The sequence below is a fragment of the Ictidomys tridecemlineatus genome, chromosome 8, assembly GCF_052094955.1.
Source record: "Ictidomys tridecemlineatus isolate mIctTri1 chromosome 8, mIctTri1.hap1, whole genome shotgun sequence".
NCBI lineage: Eukaryota > Metazoa > Chordata > Mammalia > Rodentia > Sciuridae > Ictidomys > Ictidomys tridecemlineatus.
In genome coordinates, this window is record NC_135484.1 from 155,415,794 (window position 1) to 155,437,774 (window position 21,981).

The 21,981-nt window shown below is 41.7% G+C and overlaps 3 protein-coding genes and 1 long non-coding RNA gene across 4 annotated transcripts; 2 read left to right on the forward strand and 2 right to left on the reverse strand.

Moving 5' to 3' along the window:
• Positions 1–529: 529 nt before the first annotated feature.
• Positions 530–5,618, reverse strand: LOC144366398 (uncharacterized). The gene is made up of 2 exons (XR_013425504.1): positions 4,222–5,618; positions 530–3,139 (listed from the first exon to the last, which is right to left on the reverse strand). It is a non-coding gene; the product is annotated as an uncharacterized LOC144366398 (long non-coding RNA).
• A 404-nt stretch (positions 5,619–6,022) lies between these two features.
• On the forward strand, positions 6,023–6,823 carry LOC144366397 (histone H4). Its single transcript, XM_078020651.1, has one exon. It carries the CDS (start codon positions 6,055–6,057, stop codon positions 6,364–6,366), a length of 312 nt encoding a protein of 103 aa, XP_077876777.1. The 5' UTR covers positions 6,023–6,054; the 3' UTR covers positions 6,367–6,823.
• A 3,504-nt stretch (positions 6,824–10,327) lies between these two features.
• LOC144366396 (histone H3.1) lies at positions 10,328–13,603 on the forward strand. The gene is made up of 2 exons (XM_078020650.1): positions 10,328–11,611; positions 13,305–13,603. The coding sequence occupies exon 1, from the start codon at positions 11,188–11,190 to the stop codon at positions 11,596–11,598; it is 411 nt and encodes a 136-aa protein (XP_077876776.1). The 5' UTR covers positions 10,328–11,187; the 3' UTR covers positions 11,599–11,611; positions 13,305–13,603.
• Positions 13,604–16,354: 2,751 nt separating this feature from the next.
• LOC101977039 (histone H1.3) lies at positions 16,355–19,181 on the reverse strand. The gene has a single exon (XM_013363656.4). It carries the CDS (start codon positions 19,110–19,112, stop codon positions 18,447–18,449), a length of 666 nt encoding a protein of 221 aa, XP_013219110.2. The 5' UTR covers positions 19,113–19,181; the 3' UTR covers positions 16,355–18,446.
• Positions 19,182–21,981: the final 2,800 nt, after the last annotated feature.

Sequence of the window (21,981 nt, forward strand, 5' to 3'; positions counted from 1 at the left end):
CTTAAAATTACAATCATAAATTAATGTCATGAGTTGCTCAAATATACCTGATATTTCCCAATTAATGCAGAGTAGCTTTTTAAATTAAACCACATTAAAAAAATTCAGTCCTTAGGAGCAACATCCATATTTCCAATGTTACAAGTCGCTCTACTTTATCAGACAGTGCATATCCTAGGAGGAACTGTTAGAGGTGTAGAGGTGGTCATAAGAAGTCATTAAATAAATTTAAATGTGATCACAAAAATTTCACAATGACTTTTTAAATCAAAATTTTACACAAACACAAAGATGGGAATTAGGATAGCATCTGAAGGTACAGCCAGGCTGCCAAAGAGCTTAGGAAAAGATTCAAGAGCACTGAAGTAGAAGTCCATCTGTGGGCCCACAGACTTCGTTCCTATTACCCAGTGGATCTCAGTTCAGTCCTCACTCCCTAGACCATCCTAACAGTGTCAATAACCCTTTTGATTTGATTCTGAAAGACCCTCCTTTTCCCTGTCCAAGGAGAATCACACGAAACACTGGCTGCAAAAGCAAGAGGTGGTTTATTGAGACATAGGCGCCTGCGGGTGCCCAGCAGAACCTCAGCCGGAGCTTTGGTGAACTGGCACACCGGGCTTGGGGATACAGAGATTTTTATAGGGTTTAGGACAGGTTTCGTGTGCGCGAGAAGCAACAGGTTTCTTATTGGTTTCTTTAAATCTAGCATATAGGTCACCTAGGGGGTAAGGTTGTTTTTCACTTTATGTTCCCGGAAAACCCACAGGTTTACATTCCATGGTTCTGTTCTTGCTTATCTGTTCCTGTTTGTTCATGCATGCCCCAGGATGTGGGTGCTATGTTCCTTCTTAACCGGTTATGTGGAAAGCACGTCTGGCGCCTGAGCCTGTTTATGACATGCCCGGTATCTTGATTTCATATCTTGGCCTTAGGTAACTGGGCTAGGGTCTCTCATTCCCCCTTTTTCTATGTCATGGATAGAATCTTATATCCACTGTTCTGCCTGTTCAGGCTCTTGGACCAGATCTGTCTGCAACCCTGCTTGTTGCTGGAACAACTGGTATTGCTGAGTAAGGACCATGGTTTGGATTATGGATAATCTTTCTTTTATAAATTGTACTAATCTGTTGAGTATGCAAGGCCCAAACGTTAGGATTATCAGTAAAATAACCAAAGGTCCAGCTATAGCGGATAACAAGGTTGTTAACCAGGGGTATTTACTAAACCAGTGCTCAAACCATCCCTGTTGATTTTTGAATTCCTTCTGTGTCTTTGCCAATCTTTCTGTGACTTTTTCCATAGTTTCTCTGACAACCCCCATATGGTCAGCATAGAAACAACATTGTTCTTTTAGGGCCACACAGAGGCCACCTTCTCTAAGGAACAGTAAATCTAATCCTCTCCTATTTTGCAATACCACCTCTGAAAGGGAAGAGACGGACTTCTCTGGGGCCGTAATAGATTTAGCCATGGCAGTTAAATCTTCGTTCATAGCTGCTTGTAAATGTAAGAATTGGCTCCCCTGCACTAAGGCTGCAGTTCCTGTTCCTACCCCTGCGGCTATTCTTCCAACGCCCAGCAGTATGGCTATAGTCAGGCTTATGGGCTCCCTAGGATACCGCTTTTGCCCTTCCGGATGTCCTAGGACGTAGTCTGATCTTAGATATGATATCCTAGGCCATAATTGTATTAACACACAAAAATCAGTGGATGCGTTGAGGACAGCCGTAGAAATGCAGGGGGTCAGTCCAGTATTACAAGCCCAGTAAGTCCCGTTGGGGCCCCACAAATAGCTATTTTGGAAGCCTATCACTTGGAGGGTGGTATTACAGAGTGGTTGGTGGAGTGGAGGTACGTTCCCTATGCAGATCCCCTGTCCTGAAACCTCAGTGATGGTTAGCTTGGAGCTTGGTAAGGAAGAACACTTACTGTCTGGACTACTGCTATTGGTCCAATTTGAAACTGTGGCAATTCCCTCATAATAGGGGGGGGGGGGGCTAGAAGTGAGACACAGTCAGCAATCCTGGGTCCAGTTAGGGTTGGTAGAGTTGAGGGCATAATATGCTCCTTGGATTAACTTAAGAATCGATCCCCAGTACCGGAAGCAGGGGGTAAGTCGTGTTTGGAGGGCTGATACTGCTGGCAGGCGAATGGTTTGCTGATGGTGTCATGACAACAGGTAACAGAGATTGAGATGGAACTCTCTGTTCAGCAAGTACTGAGTTGGGGCCTACGTGTCTCATTTCATCTCTGGTCTCCAACTGGAGTCGGAGCAAAAGACCTGGATTATATTGACTTGGGGTATACAAGCGGGCTCCCCATAAATATCCTTGGAGCCAACCTATCTGCTTCTTTCCTTCCTCCGTAAATTTGATGGTTATATTCGATTCTCCTGTAGTTGTCTCGGAGAATTGTACATAGTCATTTCTAGGTTTTCCTTTTAGCCAATATCCATTGGAGCTGGTCTCGCAACCCCATGAGGCACAGAAGTAGTGTTCAGGTCCCCCACATTGCCAGGTGCGAGAACGCCCTGGGCACAGATACCATGATCGGAACCTGCAAGGAGGGTAGGTGTCCCCTTTATCTCTCTGCGTATTTTGCCAAGATCCCTCAGCTAGTTTGCAGAGATCAAAGGTTAAGTCTGGCCACCAGGTATTTAAAGCATGATATCCCTGAGCTAGAGTCATCTTCTTGCCTGTCTCTACATTACTTACAGTCCAGATTAAAGTTTTGGAAATATGGGGACTATTACCTAAGACCATAGGGGGCAAGCAGAAAGCAAGAACAGTTAGCAGCGCGTAAGTCTTATCTTTAGCGGGTTTTGAGTGCGTTGCAACTTCCATTCTGGATCTGGAGGGGTGACCGTTGAGTCTTGCGGATGTGCAACCTTCAAGTGGGAAGCGTGGATCCAGGCGGCGATGCCGTCCACTTTGATTGCAGTAGGAGTGGTCAGCAGGACGGTATAGGGTCCCTTCCACCGTGGTTCAAGGTTCTTATTCTGATGCCTGCATACCCAGACGGTGTCCCCGATTTTGAACGAATGTGGCACCAAGGGGGCTTTGAGTTCTTCCTTATATGCCGCTGCCAATGGTTTCCAGACCTCGTTCTGGACCAATTGCAATGCGCGTAAATGAGTCTGCATAGATGGGGTAAGGGAGGCATAGATTTCAGTTTGTTAATAGCAGGTGGTGGGGCACCGTACAGAATTTCAAATGGGGTTAGTCCCTGAGGGCTTGGGGTATTCTGGGCCCGGTATAAGGCTAAGGGTAGAAGTTGTACCCAGTCTCTAGTGCCAGTTTCAAGCGTTAATTTGGTTAAAGTCTCCTTGATGGTCCTATTCATTCTTTCTACCTGTCCTGAACTTTGGGGTCTATAAGCACAATGTAATTTCCAATTAATCCCCAATGCATTGGCCTGACTTACCTGGGAGACAAAGGCAGGCCCGTTGTCCGACCCAATTGTTTCAGGTACCCCATACCTTGGAAAAATTTCTTCCAGTAATTTCTTAGCAACAACTTTAGCAGTTTCATGGCGGGTAGGAAACGCTTCTACCCACCCGGAGAAAGTATCAACAAAAACCAAAAGATCCAAGGCTAGCAATTGAGGGGTCCGGTTTGTACCTCTTCTGGGGTTGGGGGGTTTCTTTGGGCAGTCCTTTACCCAATGTCCCCTTTCCTTGCAGTAGGCACATTGGTCTCGGTCTACACGGGGTCTGCCCCGTTTCCTTTCCTTGCCTGTCTTATCTCCTCGTTGCCCTGCCTGAGCTACAGTGGCCAATATCTTACTTAATTCTTTATTATGCTTCTGATCTCTCTTGTCTAATTCTTCCTTAAATTTGATCTCTTTCCTCCTGCATTTTCCTGATTCTTTCCTCCTTTTCCTCTGGAGTCTCTCTTTTGTTAAAAATCTTTTCTGCTTCTCTCAATAAATCTGCTAGAGAAAAATCTCGTAAGTTATCTAATCTTTGTAACTTAGTCCTAATATCTGGAGCGGACTGCCAAATAAAGGCCATAGAAATGTTTCCCCTCTGATCCTCACTGTCGGGGTCAAAAGGTGTGTACCTCTGATAGGCTTCCTTTAGTCTCTCTAAAAATGCAGTCGGAGTTTCCTCCGGTCCCTGTGTAGTCTGTCTTACCTGAGCCAAATTGGTGGGCCGTCGCCCTGCTCCATGGAGACCCGCTATGAGTAACTGGCGATAGAGACGTAGGTGGTTCCTACCTGCATCAGTGTTATAGTCCCAGTCTGGCTGAGTCAAGGGGAAAGCTTCATTAATCAAATTTGGGAGTTGAGTGGGGCGCCCGTCATCCCCTGGCACATTTTTATGGGCTTCCAGGAGAACTTTCTGTTTTTCCTCAGAAGTGAGAAGGGTCTGTAGAAGCTGCTGGCAATCATCCCATGTCCGCCAGTGAGTCACTAGAATAGATTCTATCAGAGAAGTTAGAGCTACAGGGTCACTGGAAAAGGATGGCTTATGTGTTTTCCAGTTATAGAGATCAGAGGCAGAGAATGGCCAATACTGATACTGGCCATTGGGGCCTCCCAAGGGGAAAACTCTAGATGCATCTCCCGAGGCGGCAGGCTCCCGGTGGCCACGAAGTCTCCCGACCATGGGGATGGACCCGGAGGGTTATTGGTGACAGGATCTACTTGTTCTTCCTCTTCCTCCGAGGAAACCTGGATGGAATCAGGAGCCGGTGCGGGTTGGGGCTGATGGGGGGGGGGGGTTCTTCAGTCATCAGATCTATGAGAGTTGAGTCTTCTGGCAGTAAAACCTTCTTGGGTTTTGTCCCTGTCGGAGTCACCTTTCTAGATTTATCGAGAATGGGATAGAGTCTGGAGTTTTGAGGAGGGATAAGTGGAGGGGAAGGTGGAGGTGGGGCTTCGGAAGGAGATCCTAGATCAGGCTTAGGCGGAGAGAAAGGGGCAACCCAAAGGGGTGGGTCAGAGGCCAAATCCTCCCAGGTAAGGATGTAGGGTACTTGATCAGGGTGTCCCTGAGGACCTCGGACGAAAACCTGGGACTTCACCTGTAATATAAGATCAGGGTTAAATGTTCCTTCTTTAGGCCAGCCCACACTGAGTGTTGGCCACTCTGCAGTGCAGAGTGTTATCCATTTCTTCTTCTTGACCTCTACCGAGAGGTTATTTGCCCGATTTCGGACGTCTTGCCAATGGTCGAGGGTGAGACTCAAAGGGGTTGTGATTGATTGCCCCATGTTAATTCTAGATGGAAGAGAAAAGTAAAGAGACAAGAAGGCAGACACAAAAATCAGACCAGACAGAAAGAGCGCTGCGCGTTTTCGGCACAAACCGAAAGAATCTGAGGGCTTAGGAGAAGTAGATGTATCTCCTTTGCTCACGAGGACAGAGTATCCCTCACAAACACTGGGGGCCCCGAAAAAATGGGCCCCTCTGATCCCTGGGACGTCTCCCAGGGTGGCAGGGGAGAAGTTTGAGTTCGTCAACTCCTTCTCAAGCTGCCCAAAATACAGAGCGACTACACGTAATCTGCGGATAGAGCGCACAGACAGAACAATAAAAACAGAATATCAGTCAAGGGTTACAAACATAGGAGTGACACCAGACGACACGACAAACACGACATGAGCTGGCCAGCTTACCTCCCAGTGATGCCAGGTGGTCCTTTGGCAGGAATCCAGACGGGGGGGGGGGGGCGGGACCTACAAAATGAAAGACCCTCCGTTTCCCTGTCCAAGTTAACAGTTTCTTTTAAATTGGAGAGAAGCAAGTAAATCATGCATATTCGACATGACAAAGAGTATTTATAAAAATTCATCCACAGTCCTAAGCATGGCTTCAATCCTACAGGTACTTCTAGGTGACTGAATCAATGGGCAAGCAGGAACACACTGCACTGTCTCCTCCTCCCTCCGCCTAGGGGTTTCGCAAGCACTGTGGGCGGTGACCAATGATTTTGGAACAATTTCTCACTTTTTCCCGCCCTCATGCCCGGTTTTCAATAAGGTCCGCATGAGGACTATAAACATACGTTTTGCAGCATTGTGAGCTACTCGTCCCCAACTTTTAGCCATGTCTGGCCGCGGCAAAGGAGGCAAAGGCCTGGGCAAAGGCGGCGCGAAGCGCCACCGCAAAGTCCTGCGCGACAACATCCAGGGCATCACCAAGCCCGCCATCCGCCGCCTGGCCCGCCGTGGCGGCGTCAAGCGCATCTCCGGGCTCATCTACGAGGAGACCCGCGGCGTGCTCAAGGTGTTCCTGGAGAACGTGATCCGCGACGCCGTCACCTACACGGAGCACGCCAAGCGCAAGACGGTCACGGCCATGGACGTGGTCTACGCGCTCAAGCGCCAGGGCCGCACCCTCTACGGCTTCGGCGGCTGAGTTTCACCTGCGCCTACCCAGAAAAACCTCTAAAACGGTCCTTTTTAGGGCCACTTTAATTTTCACTCTAAAGGGCTGTGAAGTTGCTTTGCTTTTGTCTAATTCCTACAGTTGAAAATAAGGTAATTCAGAGGGTGTACTGCTCTAGGCCTAACTTGTTCCATCAAGTGCTATAACTGCTTACTCCTTGATGATGCGGTCATGTCAGGGAGTGAACCCTTGCCAATGAATCACAATGGGCTTGGTCTGTAGAAACTCGCCGGAGTCTACCAGTAAAAGGCTCAAGTTGTCCATGGTTTAGGAAACAGTATTAACCTACCTGTTATTTCTCTTGCTCCATGCTATTTTATAAGCCATAGTTTTGATAAAGTTTTGGGTATTTTTGTCAACCATAAAAGCAAAACAGGTGCTTGGCTATAGCATAATTTTAATAAACACCAAGAAATAAATTTTTAAATATTCCAAACGAGTCAGGTAAAGCTTATCTTCTGTATCTTGGCCTTGAAAGGCAGCAGAATATGCCAACCCAAAACATGCCATTTGGGAGTGAAGATACAGAACAAAATCTGGAGTGGGAGAGGAGACGGGTTAGGCACTCTCCCCTTGCCTCTACTTTCTTTGCCCCAAATCAGGGAGATAACCCTCCGTATGTAACATACCCTCCCTATACCTGAATGAAAGTATTTTTATCACCATAGTTCAGCAGGCCTGTGAAGAGAAATCTGTACAAAATAAGCCTTATTGAAGAAATGCTTAACGTCCAAAGTACTGTTCCACCATTAATGGCCATAGCACAAACCCCTTTTTTAAAAAATATTTTTTAGTTTTAGATGGACACAATATTTGTCTATATGGTGTTGAGGATCTAACCCAGCGCCCCATGTATGCCAGGCGAGTGCTCTACCGCTTGAGCCACATCCTCAGCCCACAAACCCCCTTTTTATGTCTTCATCATTTACTCTTCTGTCAGATTCAGTATTTAGGCATTCAATTTCTACGTATGCCTATGGGTCTTAATTTTTATGATCTCACATGTCATGGAATAAATGTGTATCTTTCTCTTGATAATCTTTGACATGGATCTCAGCCAAGAAAACAGGAGGTTAAAAATGAAATGGAGATTTTTTTCTTTTTCCTGTCCTAGTTTTTACAAGAGGTCACTGGCAGTAGCCCATTACAGGCACCTTCAAATGGTGCACTTCACCTCACCTCTAAACCAGATTCCTGCTTACAGGCTAATAGAATCAATAAGAATACCATGGAGTGGTATATAGTCAGTCTTTCTTTTGGTTCTTAGACATCTATTTTTTCTGACAGTACTGAAATGGAATAATTCATAAGGTGGCCTCCACGATATTGTGTGAACATAGCCTGTAATTTTTATCTACTAAAAGATTTACACTTAAAAAAAAAAAAAGTAACCTATCCTGTTTCACTACTATTTCACCATCAAATATCAAGTTCAGGACCACCACAGACAATTATCATGGCTTGGTGGTTTATTTTCACAGTTTTTAAGCATTGGCATGTGCTCAAATACAATTGAAAAGGTCATTTCACTTTCAGCAGCACAAATATAAATGGTCTACTTTCAAGACAGGAACCATATGCGACCACATCTTTGTGTGCTTTGTGGATGCAAAACACAGTTCTTGCTCCAAAAAGAGATAATGTATTCTGAGCCAAATATGATTGGCCAAGGCATGGGAATATGTATTGAGGTCACTCTGAAGAATATGCTCCACAACAGAAGTGGTTACGTAAAATTTAATAATCACACACACACACACACACACACACACACACACAAAGATAGAAATCAATGCATTTACTGCACACACCGTTGAGGATATAGATCGGTAGGGCTGCAACAGAGTGGGGAAAATTCTTGTATATAGGTTTCAGATGTTATTTCACAACATTTTTACACTTGAGGATTGGTGAAATGTAGAGGTCAGCAAAGCTGAAAAGAAACTTCCAAAATATTTAACTAGTAGTCACAAGTATATTAGCTCAGATACACAGGTGGTAGTAAATAGCTATTAAATTGATTAAGGCTAGCCCAAGATCATTTTGCCTCTCAATCTTGCAGCAGTCCATCTCTCCACAATTAAGATGTTCTAGTCAGCCAAGCAGCTTGCAGGATCTTCAATACAACAGTGGCTTCTTCAGAGAACTTTAGATCATACCTCCAGGGAATAACAGAGCTCTTAAAATCCATCCCTCTCCATATCTAAGTGAAGGAAACTTAGTGACCCAAACTAAGTGAAAGCTGGGAACAGAAAAATTTAATGTACTAGACAACAACGGTAACAACATTAGACTTTCAGGTTCAAAAACACACTCAGGCCTATTCTTTCTGTACTGTAGTAGTGACATTACATCACCTCAGTAAAATGTATTTTTCAATTTGTAAAGCACATAAAATCAAAAAGTAGGCAACATATTAGAAAGCACCTAAGGCCCAGTCATATAAGCATCGGGCAACATTGAACTTTGCAGTTAGCCAGTATAAAATTATGAAAGCTAAATATGGGACAAGTTTGAGAACATTCAAGTATTTAGAAAATCACTATATACAGACTTTAAGGCCTGAAAATAAATAAATAGTATAAAGTAGTACTACAGTAGTCCAATTTATTTTTTGAATATAGCCCCTGCTGCTCTGACACTGAAACATTTTTTAAATGGACTTCTTTCTTTCTTTTTTTTTCTGCCTGCTCCTCCCTAATCTCTCCCCCTTCCTAATCTCAGGGCAAATACAATTACCTTTCTTCTCCATCCTAGACAGTTATTTGTCCTTGAGCACATGTCCACTATTGGAAGGAAGTAATTCAGACTTTGGGGATGGCAGCAGAAGATTTCAGAAATGACTATCTCCCAAATTAACAAATGAATTAGAAGTCTAAACAGACAACAGATTGAATGTAGCCTTTGAATCACACCTTCCAAAACCCCCAGTTCCTGCTGATGAACAGAATCACAGCCTTTGGGATAGGAGTCCCCAGTGTTTCTCCTTTGCAAGCAAAGCAGTAAACCTTCCTTTTCTTTTTTCTCAAAATCAAGTCCTCATTATGGGGTTGGCATCAGGGACAATACCAGGCTTTTGGCAACACTACATATATATAGGGACGGGAATTTCCTCCTATACAGTTCCTAAATTCTGCTGCACTGACTAAAGTAAACCACACACACTGTCATAATGTTTCCTCCTTATGTAAAACGGGTCAAATGTGAAAAGAAGATAAAACATATTTACAAAACATAGTACAAGTACCTCGATCTGGCAAAAGTGAGTGGCTCTGATAAAACTATTTGATGATATCTAAAACAAAAACACACAACATCTGTTGCGGGTACTTATTACAACTTTAAACTGTTTGTATTTGGTAAACTCCCCTGACAGCAATAGGCACACATCTATCTGAACCTCCCTAGAGCTGACAGTTGAGCGCTATAAGTGCCAGGAGAGACTTCATGCTCTGAAACACATTCAGGATGCCCAAGGCCTTAGACTGAATGCCACAATCAGGATGGACTTTATCCAGGACCTTACAAACTTACATAAAATAGCTGTCTTTGCTGTAGTGTTTGGGTTTTGTGTGTGTGCACGGGTGATCCTTCCACTATATCTTAGCTCTGACATTTTGGAAACTAGTAGTCTCTTTCTAAAATGGCTTCAATAAAAAACAAAAAGACAGGAAAATTTAGTTCCGCTAACAGTGGCTCAAGGTCCTACTATATAAGGAGACTCATGCAAAACAGGACTTAGAAGTCTACGCTCTGATTGGACCATATTACCCAATGGACTAAGAGTATGTAAATTGTGCGCTTCCAATCTGCTTTCTTTTCATTGGCTGAAAAATGAGCTTCCTGGGGAGCCAATAGGCTGATTTTCGTGCCATATCATAATTTTCTTTATTGAGAATTTTTCCCAGTAAATGTCCCTTTTGAAAAGATGTGCCGACTGTGGCGTTTGAATGTTAAAACAAGTAAAGGAATCCTGTTGTCTGGGGTCAGCTCTGCCGATGTCTGAAATTGCGCAGGACACCTATGATCTCTCCAGCAAGAATTCCGAGACCTGCGTCACGGGTGCCTGAAAAGACACAGCGGCTCTCCGCCGCCATCTTGCCGGGGTTCGCGTCTGCCTTAAAGAGCCAGCGACAAGTTAGAGGATCCTGCAGCGTGTGCCCGTTGGGAAACAAAATTCTTTACTTTGGAACAGAATATCATAAAAAACTGTGTCTAAGAGGCTTAGATATTTACAGTAAATATAATGAAACTAAGATTCAGAAAAGATGCGTGATCAGTAGACAATGGACATAGATGTTTTTCTTATTTTTTTAATGGTGCTGGATTGCACCCAGAACCCTCACGCATGTTAAGTAAGCACTGCACCACTAGCTCACACTCCTGGCCCTGGACTTTTAAAGGGGCGGATGAGGACACTTGGATGGAAATATTAAGTAAGCAAATTTTTTTAAAAAGCTTTTGAAAACTAGAATCCTAAGGTAACTCATTCTGTTTTGTAGAGCGGAACAATAACCTACGATTGTTTATATGTAATGTTAGAGGTATGACACATTGTCAAAGTAACTGTTCAGAAAACGGTTTTTAAAGACTATTTAACTGAAATTGCCGCTCAAAATCTGCACTGAAAGAAGCAAGAGTGAACCACCCCAAGCACTTCTGGACTCCACCCACGGACTACGAGGGCGTTCTTCACAATCCAATCGGAGTGCAATCCAATCAGGGCCTTTCTGTTTGTATAAATAGAGGAGCCAGCAAAACTTCCTCCTCTTACTGAGCTGAGCCAAACTCATGGCCCGCACCAAGCAGACAGCCCGTAAGTCCACGGGCGGCAAGGCCCCGCGGAAGCAGCTGGCCACCAAGGCCGCCCGCAAGAGCGCCCCGGCCACCGGCGGCGTCAAGAAGCCTCACCGCTACCGGCCCGGCACCGTGGCGCTGCGCGAGATCCGCCGCTACCAGAAGTCCACCGAGCTGCTGATCCGCAAGCTGCCGTTCCAGCGCCTGGTGCGCGAGATCGCGCAGGACTTCAAGACCGACCTGCGCTTCCAGAGCTCGGCCGTCATGGCGCTGCAGGAGGCCTGCGAGGCCTACCTGGTGGGGCTGTTCGAGGACACCAACCTGTGCGCCATCCACGCCAAGCGGGTCACCATCATGCCCAAGGACATCCAGCTGGCGCGCCGCATCCGCGGGGAGAGGGCATAAAATATTTTGCCCAGTGAGTGTTCGAGAAAGGTTTAAAGGCTCTTTTCAGGGCCAACTACATCTTACTGGAAGATGCTGCAGTACTCGCAAAGTAATGGAGAACTTTGCACTCACTTAAGGTCAAGTTATTAAGTAATGTGCTCTTTTTACCCTTTTAAGTCGAGCGCTTTTTCCATGGTTTCTGCCCTACCTAGTTATAAATATAAAGATTTATGTTGGTGTCTAATTGGTAAATCTTTAGGGACTTTTCAACTTATACTTGGTTTTCTGCTTCTTTGCACTATTTCAAGCGATGGCCGTCCACCTTAGGCACAAACACTTAAAATAGTTGGATTTACATAATTCCACTTTGATTTTGAAAATAGTCCAGGTTGTCAAGGCTCCTGGTATGCATCAAGGGATACCTGTTATGGAGGCCCATCTCTACTACTGCAAGCCAGCCACCTCGTGGCCCTGCGTGCAACCCTTATGGCCAAGGTTTCAATTATTACCCAGAATATGAAGGACATAGATTTTGCAAAGTACTTGGCAACGTTCATTATATCATAAAACCCTGGTCCTAGGGAAGGAAGCTTATGTCCAAACGGGACCTGAAGGCAAGGGAGACAGCAATTCTATTCTGAAACTACACAGGCAGACTACCTTGAAAATGTAGAAGGATATGTATGGCGGGAGATTTCATGTTAAACAGTCCAGCCTGGGCAACTTAGTGATACCCTTCTCTCAAAAAAACATATTCTTAAAATAAGGGAAGAAGACAGGACATGTGGCTTGGAGTAGAGAACCAGCTGTTTTAAGTTGCAGGCTTTCTTGCAATTGCCAGAAGGCCCTTCTCAAAAAAAAAAAAAAGAACCAGCTGGGTTGAATTCCCAATATCACAATAAATATTTAAGAATAAGACGTTATTAAGATATGCTTTTGGGTGGTAAAATCAATATAGGCAATTTCTTTTTTTTTTTTAATATTTATTTATTAGTTATTGGCGGACACAACATCTTTGTTGGTATGTGGTGCTGGAGGATCGAACCCAGGCCGTACGCATGCCAGGGGATCGCGCTACTGCTTGAGCCACATCCCCAGCCCCTATATAGGCAATTTCTTTACACAAGCAAAGTAATCATAGTAAATCCTGGCAATTATATAAAAAAAATTATAATCATGGAAAATCTGCAAAACATTTGAGACTTGAGTGCTCTGAACTCGGGCATTTGAGTATCTGAAGAAAAAAAGATCAACTGTCCACAATTAAAATACTAGACTACTAGATATTTTTAATATTATTGACCCCTACAATGTTGGAAAAAAGCATTCCACGATTGAATGTATTACTATAAATTTGTTCAAATTCTGGCACATAAGTTTTCAACCTCTTTCTGTCAGAGTATTGGACTTGGAGGAATGAAGATTCATTTGGCACACAAAACATTGTGTCATTAAATCCACCAGAACACCTAGGATGCTCCTTTGACTAAAAAAAAAAAAAAAACCTCAGAAAATATTTTGATCAAATTAACACTTAAATAAAAGATTATTTAGCAAACAAACTTACCATTGAATGCATTCCTGGTTATATAGTTTTATGTAATGTATATATGTAATGTATACCTGTTAATATATTTTAAATAAGGTTTATGTAATTTCAATATATAGTTTTGGTAACCAAAATAGGAATAATCAACATTTACTGTGTATTTTCAATTTGCCAGACGTCATGGATCATTATATGAACCTTCAACAGTACACTACTAGCTAAGACACATAGTGGCTATTATATAAGCACTAAAATGAAGCGGAAAGTAAAAAATTTAGGTAAGTGGTGGATCCAAAACCTTTCCCTTTAATAATTATGATTTTTTAAAGAACAGCATCAGCACAATTATCACCAGTTCCCTGAGGACTTTATCATCTAAGAAGCTGTCAAAGGAAGACTGTAATATTTTCATTGGCACAATTTTAATTATTTCATATTGCATATTTAAAATAAATGCATTAATTTTGAAATTAACAGGTTCCTATGTAATTATGAAGTTCTATTGTACAATTACAGAAAGTTGTCAGAAAATGTAACTGATAAATGTACATAAAAACTCAACATTGGCAGGTTTTAGATTTTATACCCAGCATGTCATTAATACCCTAGATGTATTAGCTACATACATAAACACACACACACACACACACACATTTTTTTTTAATTTTCAAAAGCTAACAGACAGTGGTTACTAACTGATGTTTTAAAATGAATTTTGATTATTGCTTACGGAAGATTACAATTTGAGTCATAATATTTTATATGTTGGTACATTAAACTATATGTATCCATTCCAGGGCCTTCTGTAACTACTGTTGGAGCATAGAAAATGATACCCCAAGCTAATGCAGCTTCAAAAACAAAATTTCTTTCTGACCTTCAACTGTCCTGTCTCTATCTCCTCTTCCTCCCCCATCCCGAGGCATGTCACTGAAATTGGATTTTCTTCCTCCTAATAAGACATTAGAGTCACTTTCCCCCAATGCAAGCCATAAAGCCTAAATATATTATTCTAATTTTCCCCCATCTTTCATTGCCTGGGAGCTGGACATAATGAACTTCCCTAACCTACCTTGTCTGATGGTGGATCAAAAGATTTTTCATAACATTCTTAACATTTTTCATAACATTTCACCTAGTTAAGAAGGAGCTGCTCCTCAACAAGGAGGAAAGACTGTCACTCAGCAAGGTCAAGAAGAATCTGAAGAGTCTTGCTGGGTTTCCCTACATATTCTATTATCATTAAATTATGTCCAATCATATGTCTACATGGCTGTCCATATTTTATCAAACATAAGCATATAAATTAATAGTTTCCCTTGAGTTTGGGGTCTTCATGCTAAAAATTTCTATGTCATGTAAACTACATCACATAAGTTTATTACTTTTTTATTAACCTTTCTTTTGTCATTGGGGTATCAATCATTGCTATGATGGATAAAGAAAGACATCACACTTTTATTCCTGTTACAGTACATATCATTTAAAAAACAAGTAGCCAGGCACATTGGTACATACATGTCATCCCAGTAATAACAAATTATCAAGACATTATCTCTAAATAAGAAGGGCTGGGTATTTGGTTCAGTGGTAAATGTACCTGGGTTCAAACCCCAGTATTAGTGGGGGGCGGGGGCGGGGGGGGGGGTGGGAATGTAATCTGAATGACCAGTGGCTTTGCCTTATGGAAATAACAGCTAAAACGCAAAAGACAATTAAGAAATTTTATGTATCATTTTTCCACATCTTCCTGCCTTATTAACCCAAAACAAAAGTAGTGCAAATACTTCTTGTTTCTGTTTTGTTGCTGTTGTTGTTTATAGTAAACCTAGCCCCAAAATTTTTGAATAGTGTACTTGAGAAGAAGACAATTTGAAAATCAAGCTGTGAAGAAAAGAATCGTAAAAGAGCAAGAGAATTATAATACTTTTGGCTTCGTATATTTAAAAAAATATACTGAAAATTGTTAATATCTGTCAATAATTTAACCCACTTGATGGCCTTTCTGAGATTCAGTTATTTTTTTCAACATACAAACACACCCAAAATAGAGGAAAACAAAACAAAGATTCAAGCCCTAGAATCTAGTAAAGAAAAAAAATAAGCACATTAAGATTTTTTTCTGTTGACAATCATGGTACCCAACTTCAATCTTCAAAAAAGAACACAGAGATAGCTTCTTTTCTTTTTTTAGTGGAATTCCTCTGTGTTGTCCAAGTGAGCCTTAAACTTGAGCTCCCCCTGTCCCAGGCTTCATACTAACTGGAATTAAAGCACAACTCACCATGCCTGCCGGTAACTAGTTTTTAACTCAGATGACATTGTTCATGGAGATAGAGCTTGACATGGAATTGGAAGCATTAGGAAGAATCTCCCAAGTAAAGAATAGAGGGACTTACAGGTGAACAAAGCTGGGGGCCAGGGAAGAGTCTAATTTGAGTTGTTAACAGTGCTCATTAGTGTGAGCAAAGTGTTATAATGAAAAGATGCTACCAAGCTCTAGCTTGAACAAAGGCAGCTGGGAGCCAGTAACCATTCTCATCCAGTATAGTTTGGATTTCTTTTTACCCATGACCAGAATTTAGGAATGGGACATGGAAAAACTAGAGTTAGGAAACTAAAAAGATACAGTGTGTGTGTTGGGGGGCGGGGGGAATACAAGAGACTCTGACAAGTCTTTAAAAATTAGCCTAATTAATTATTAACAGGGATAGATAATCAAGGCCTCTACATAATAATGTTAACTGTGTTTTTTCCCCATAGTTAAAGAAACAAGCAGTTGTTAAGCAGAAAAAAGAAAGTGCTGACTTCAGAATGGTCCTAAAAATCACTTTGTCACACTTCCAACACACTCATCAGTGCCCTCCATCATCTGAGATAAAATCAAAATGCCTTTATGCCATCCATTCTAAGACGGCTATGGTCTTCTTTACTCAATGAGCATCACCTGAGGTGCTCATTGTAACTAAATTAAACTGCTACAGAAATTTGTGGAAATGGATGAAGACCTAAACAAGTGCCTTTCCAAGGCATAAGAATGCACACACAAATTGACATAAACCAAAGGTCATGTTAAATTGGTCCAGTTGCATTCCAAAAGGATTATGACTTGAATAAATCACAATGAATCATATTAACAAAAAAAAATGTGAATTTCTTTCTCAGTAACCCTAAAAAGACAAAAAAATGGGGATTAGAAAAAGAATGACAGGATTACAGAACATATAAAAGATCCATTTCGTTTATTAACAATAAATGCTTATTTATGTTCATTATTTCTGTCTAAGCCACAATTTTGATAACTTTAAAACAAGAATGTAAACTACACCGAATGTCAGTAACATACTGAGATCCAAGGGAAGCAATTGCAGAGTTTTTATAAACCTTAATAAACCAGAGATCTTTTATTTCCTTTTTATTATTTCAGTCTCCCATTTACTCAGATCTCAATCAAGCCACTGTCACAAAGGGAGAAGGATCTGTGGCTTTCTCCTGAACAAAGGAAATCATATGATGCAGCCTGGTTTAAAAAATAAAAACAAAAATTGAGCTCCAGCTTCAAAAACTCTAGAAAGATACAGGTTTTAACCGTACATTTGAATTGAGAAATTTAAGTAGAATGTCGAATTTAATAACCTATTAACAAATAAGGGAATAATAACAAAGAATAAGATTCAGTCATTTTACTCCTAAGGGTTTGTGAGATTTGGTCCCACTTGTTTATATTACACAGAATATTACCAGGCATGGTTGCATATGCCTTTCACCTTGGGAGGCTGAGGCAGAAGGATCACTACTTCAAAGCCAGCCTCAGCACTTTAGCAAGGCCCTAAGCAATGTAGTGAGACTCTGTCCCAAAATAAATTATTAAAAGGGCTGGGGATGTGACTCAGTGGTTAAGTAACATTGGGTTCCATCCCCAGTGCCAATAATAATAATAATAAATTATTATTATTATTATTATTATTACAGAATGAGAGCTACTGACTTTAAAATACCCACCAAGAATTTTTTAATGTTTAATAACATCAAATTATACGATTCACTTTCAGGCATAATACTGAATATCAGTGTGAAAGAGTCAAAATGAGTGCAAACCAGTACCTACTATACCTGCAAAGTGACATGAAAGTATTTGCTATTAACAATGATGAAAATGTCACAGGTACTTCAAGATCCATATGTACCATATATATCTGTATATACTCATAATTGGAGGAATTGTTAAAATGCACTGAGGGTTAGTAAAAATAAAAATGTAGCGGCTGCCTACTAGAAGACAAAAACATCTATAGATTCTGGCAATGAACGTGAATTTTCCAAAAATAAAAGAAGTTTGAAAGCACAGAAATAATATAGAAATGGACCATCCAAGTCAACTCATGTTCCTACAGCCTTAAAAAAAAAAAAAAACCTTGATGTGTGAAGAACACAGTAGCATTTCCGCCTTCTCAAAGCTTTTTGTTGTGTTGCTCCCCCGTTCCGTGTTTACTAATAAACCAACACTGACTTCCTAGATTCTCAACAGTGAGAAAAGCAAAAGTAGACTCTAAACTGCGAAAGATGCTCTTTACTATTTACACTAAACTTTGGCATGATGGCTGCACTAATTAATGCTATGAGCTATGATAGAATGACAACAATAAGGAATCATTTTCCTCTAACAAACCTGATCTTCCACAGACCCCTAGTTAACATGAAGTAAATTCTAGATTTCATTGGTGCACTTCCAATTGCACGCCCAGGAATGAAGGCACGTCCTGATTGGATAATTCTAAACAGCCCAGAAGACAAAAAGGAAACCAACTTCAACGAAACTGCCAGACTACTTTTTCCCCCCATTGTCTTTTGACAGTTGCTTTTGTAATAATTCTGGGTGGGGTAAAACAAAAGGCTAGCATTCCTCAAGCCTGGAATACACTTGCTTTATGGCGGAAACCACACACTACCACTCAGTTCACCTGGCAGCAGTGCTTGGTAATCTGACTCGGCTACCTTTAGAAAATTCTCAGTCAGCCAGAAGCATAGGCCACCAAGTACAAAACGCAACACAAAAGGCCTCCGTAGGCCAACCGGCTGCATAGGATTGGGCTGTTTTAGCTTACTAACCATGCGCGCTGCGGCAGAGCCATGCGCGTTAAAATGGCCAATCACATGTCAAGGCGGGAGTTCAAATTCCAAACTCAAAATGTTAGGGCCAAAACTAAGAACACGTTCTTAGTTATGTTCAGACCAGCTGAGCTCTTTTTAGTGAGGTCTGTGGGTGGCTCTGAAAAGAGCCGTTGAGATTTTAAAAGCAGGTCGTCCCGCTCCAATCTTACTTCTTCCTGGGGGCCGCCTTCTTGGCCTTGGAAACCTTGGGCTTAGCCGCCTTAGGTTTAGCTGCCTTGGGCTTTGGGGCCTTGGCCTTAGACGGACTCTTCGCAGCCTTCTTTGGCTTAGCCGCTTTCACCTTTTTGGGGCTCTTGGCAACCTTCTTGGCCCCTGCAGGAGCGGTGGGCTTCTTCGCCTTCTTTGGGGTCTTCTTGGCGGACTTCTTGGGGGTGGCGGCGCCCGTCGCCTTCTTGGGCTTCTTGGCCGCGCCGGCGGGCTTCTTAGCCTTGGCCGCTCCTGCCTTCTTGGCCTTGGGCTTGGCTTCCCCGGAGGCCGCCTTCTTGTTGAGCTTGAAGGAGCCGGAGGCGCCGGTGCCCTTGGTCTGCACCAGGGTGCCCTTGCTCACCAGGCTCTTGAGGACCAGCTTGATGCGGCTGTTGTTCTTCTCCACGTCGTAGCCGGCGGCCGCCAGCGCCTTCTTGAGCGCGGCCAGGGACACGCCGCTGCGCTCCTTGGAGGCGGCCACGGCCTTGGTGATGAGCTCGGACACCGGGGGCCCGGACGCCTTGCGCTTCCCAGCAGCGGCGCCAGCCTTTTTTGCCTTCTTCTTCACAGGTGTCTTCTCCGCAGGTGCGGGTGTTGCGGGAGCCACGGGAGCGGTCTCGGACATGTTTCTAGTCTTGCCAGAAAAAGCTAAAAGTAAGCTCAAACTGTCAGAACGGCGAGTGCTGGGCGCCGGCGGCTGGGGTTTATATAGAGAGAAGCTGCGTGGTGATTGGTTCCCGGTGCCTTGCGCCGCGCAGTGGAGAGGGTTCCTCGGCTCTGCCGGGCAGCTGTGTTTGTTGCCCCTCAAAAAAGAATAAAAATAAAAGAAACCTGGGCACGAAACGATTAGGGGTTTGGGGAAAACGGATCCCAGAGGCTTCAGGCTTCATTCCTGCCTTGTTTTCTACATCTAGTTTCAAAACCGACACCCTGAAACTTTCCTAATTCCCCCAACTCTCTTTCTAACTTCAGTCAAATTGACACAACTTTCAGGTTTTCCTCAAAAATACTATTTCTCCCGACTTCGTTTGCAAATCTTTTTTTCTGAGTATTGTTCTGTGCATTTTCATCTTCTCAAGATCATATAAATATACTAATTTTGACTCAGATATATAGGGAAATTCGGGTTTTTCGCGGAAGCAATAACACAGGCACTCCCTCGAGCTGTTTGCACCAAGCTCTAGGAATTGGCACTGGGATAGAAACTTCTACATACAAGAGGGATGATTATTTTACAAAAATAACAGATTTTTTAAAGCATTTTAAATGCCACTGTATAAGTTGGGCTGATGAATCTGTTTTAGTGATTTAAACAGTTTCCAAAGATGGGAGTGAGGCACCTCCCTTCACCTTCTAGGTAAACATTTCTAAATAGATTTTCCAAACAAACATTGGGCATTAGAGATCAATTACCCCATCTGCAAAAAAACAGAGAACTGAATCAAGAAGAATACAATGGCAGTTCTACATCATGTCGCTAACTTCTTTAATATAATTTAATGACAGGCGCCTTGTCATAAAACTTTTTCCTCTCCGAGCTTTAAAATAGAATGTTGTACACATTTCCTATTTCTCAAAATATACTACTTCAAATTTCAATGTTGAAAATGTGAACACAGAGGATTAGAAAAAATCACTTTCTGAAATTTCATGATTCTGACTGAGCTTTTTGCATGTGAAATATGAAATAGGATGCCACAAGTTATTTAATTCTAATTAACTGAATGTGTTCAACACTAAAGGTATTGAACAAACATGAGTGGTTTTCCTATAGCATCCCTTATAGTTTATAATACAATAGAGCTGATAGAATTGGGTTCTTATTTAACTAAGCACAAAAGCAATATTTTTCATCAAATAATCAGGTACCAAAATGAAGCCCCATGTTTGTAAAATAAAGAGAAAAACTATCTTAGTGTTCTGTTTCTTTTAATGAATATTTATATTTCCAACAACTGATTCGTGCTGACTTGAACATTTTGTCATGTAAATCCAAGACAGAATAATCAACATTACAGATGCCATGTCTTCACACTTAACCAATTCCATAAAAATAAGTTCTCTCATTTTTTTAGACTGTGTTGGCTGGAATCAAATCTCTGGGACATTAAACCATGATATGTAACAAAAAATACAAATAGGAGTTCTACAGGATGCCAGCTAATAGGACTGCATCAGCAGCAGTGAATAATTCTTCTAGGAAACATTTTATGGATCTATGGAAGATCATCCTCTGTAGCATCTTTCATCACTAGCAGCAGGAAGAGACATTATATAAGTACTTTTCTTCTTAAGTGTATAGATTTACATTACGTAGACTTCAAGATACTAATAAAATTCAGGACATTCTCAAAGACATAACAGGATTTGTCTAATAATTGCCAGAATTGTTCACATATATTTCCTTAGCAGATGTTAACATTTCATTCTTGGGCAACTCTTACTGGTTCTCATGCTTATTTAGGTTCCCTATAAATGAGAAAACCTTGGGGCTAATGGACATTTCTTTATTTTTTGGTGTATAACCTCTGCCTTTCTTGGAGGGCAAAAACGGAGAATTGATGTCACTAGCAAAGTTCCTAGTCACATGTTTATAGAAGGTTTTGTGTGGAATATAGTTGCTCTATTATTGCTTCTTTGTAAATTCTAACATGGGCAGAGTTCCTGAAAGATGGATCACACCTGGGACTATAAATTAAAAGTCAAAAACAAGTTTCACCTATTACTTTGGTAGTTAGCCCTAAAAAAAAAAAAAAAAAAAGTAATTTCTCTTGGTAAACTCAAATCTATATACAAACACTCATATCTAGATCCATAGATTAAACCTAAAATGATAGGTTATTCTCTACACTAACATTAGTTATTTTTATACATGTAAATATTAGTAGCTATGGCAATCTAACACATGGCTTCACGTTCTCTAACTTTTATATTAATTTCACCTCCACGATGAATGGCTAAGGTATTGGTCACTAGGTTATTTCACAGGGGCTATGTGTAAGCATTTTAAAATTCAGTGAACATCAGAGGCTTCAAGAGGTAAATATCTACACCGAATAAATGCCAAAAGCAGCAATGCAAGGACTAAAAGGAAGATGCAGTGTTGTTAGAACCAAATGTGCTTGAAAGGTCTATAGGAAAATTAGAAATCAGACCTAATGTCGCTTCTTACCAAATGGCCTTACGTGAGGATGCTGCACACTAGAAATTCCCCTGAGAGCACAAATACGGCATATTAATTATATTTTCTAAAAAAGATGCCACTGCTTTTAAATTTTCAAATTTTTTTATGTCTTTTTCCAATCTATGATGTCTGATGCATCCCAAAGCTGGCTTATTTCTATCACACTTGAGGAAATACTCTATATCCTCACTTCCTCCAGTGAGACTCCTGGTCAAGTATGCACCACACTCCCCTAGGATGGAATAGAAGTTCCTCCAAAGAAATCCCTTATCACAGCACAGACCAGAAGAACATTCAGCAATGAGAAAAT

Coding starts and splice junctions, on each gene's coding strand:
- LOC144366397 (XM_078020651.1), top strand. CDS start 6,055: ATGTCTGGCCGCGGCAAAGGAGGCAAAGGCCTGGGCAAAGGCGGCGCG.
- LOC144366396 (XM_078020650.1), top strand. CDS start 11,188: ATGGCCCGCACCAAGCAGACAGCCCGTAAGTCCACGGGCGGCAAGGCC.
- LOC101977039 (XM_013363656.4), bottom strand. CDS start 19,112: ATGTCCGAGACCGCTCCCGTGGCTCCCGCAACACCCGCACCTGCGGAG.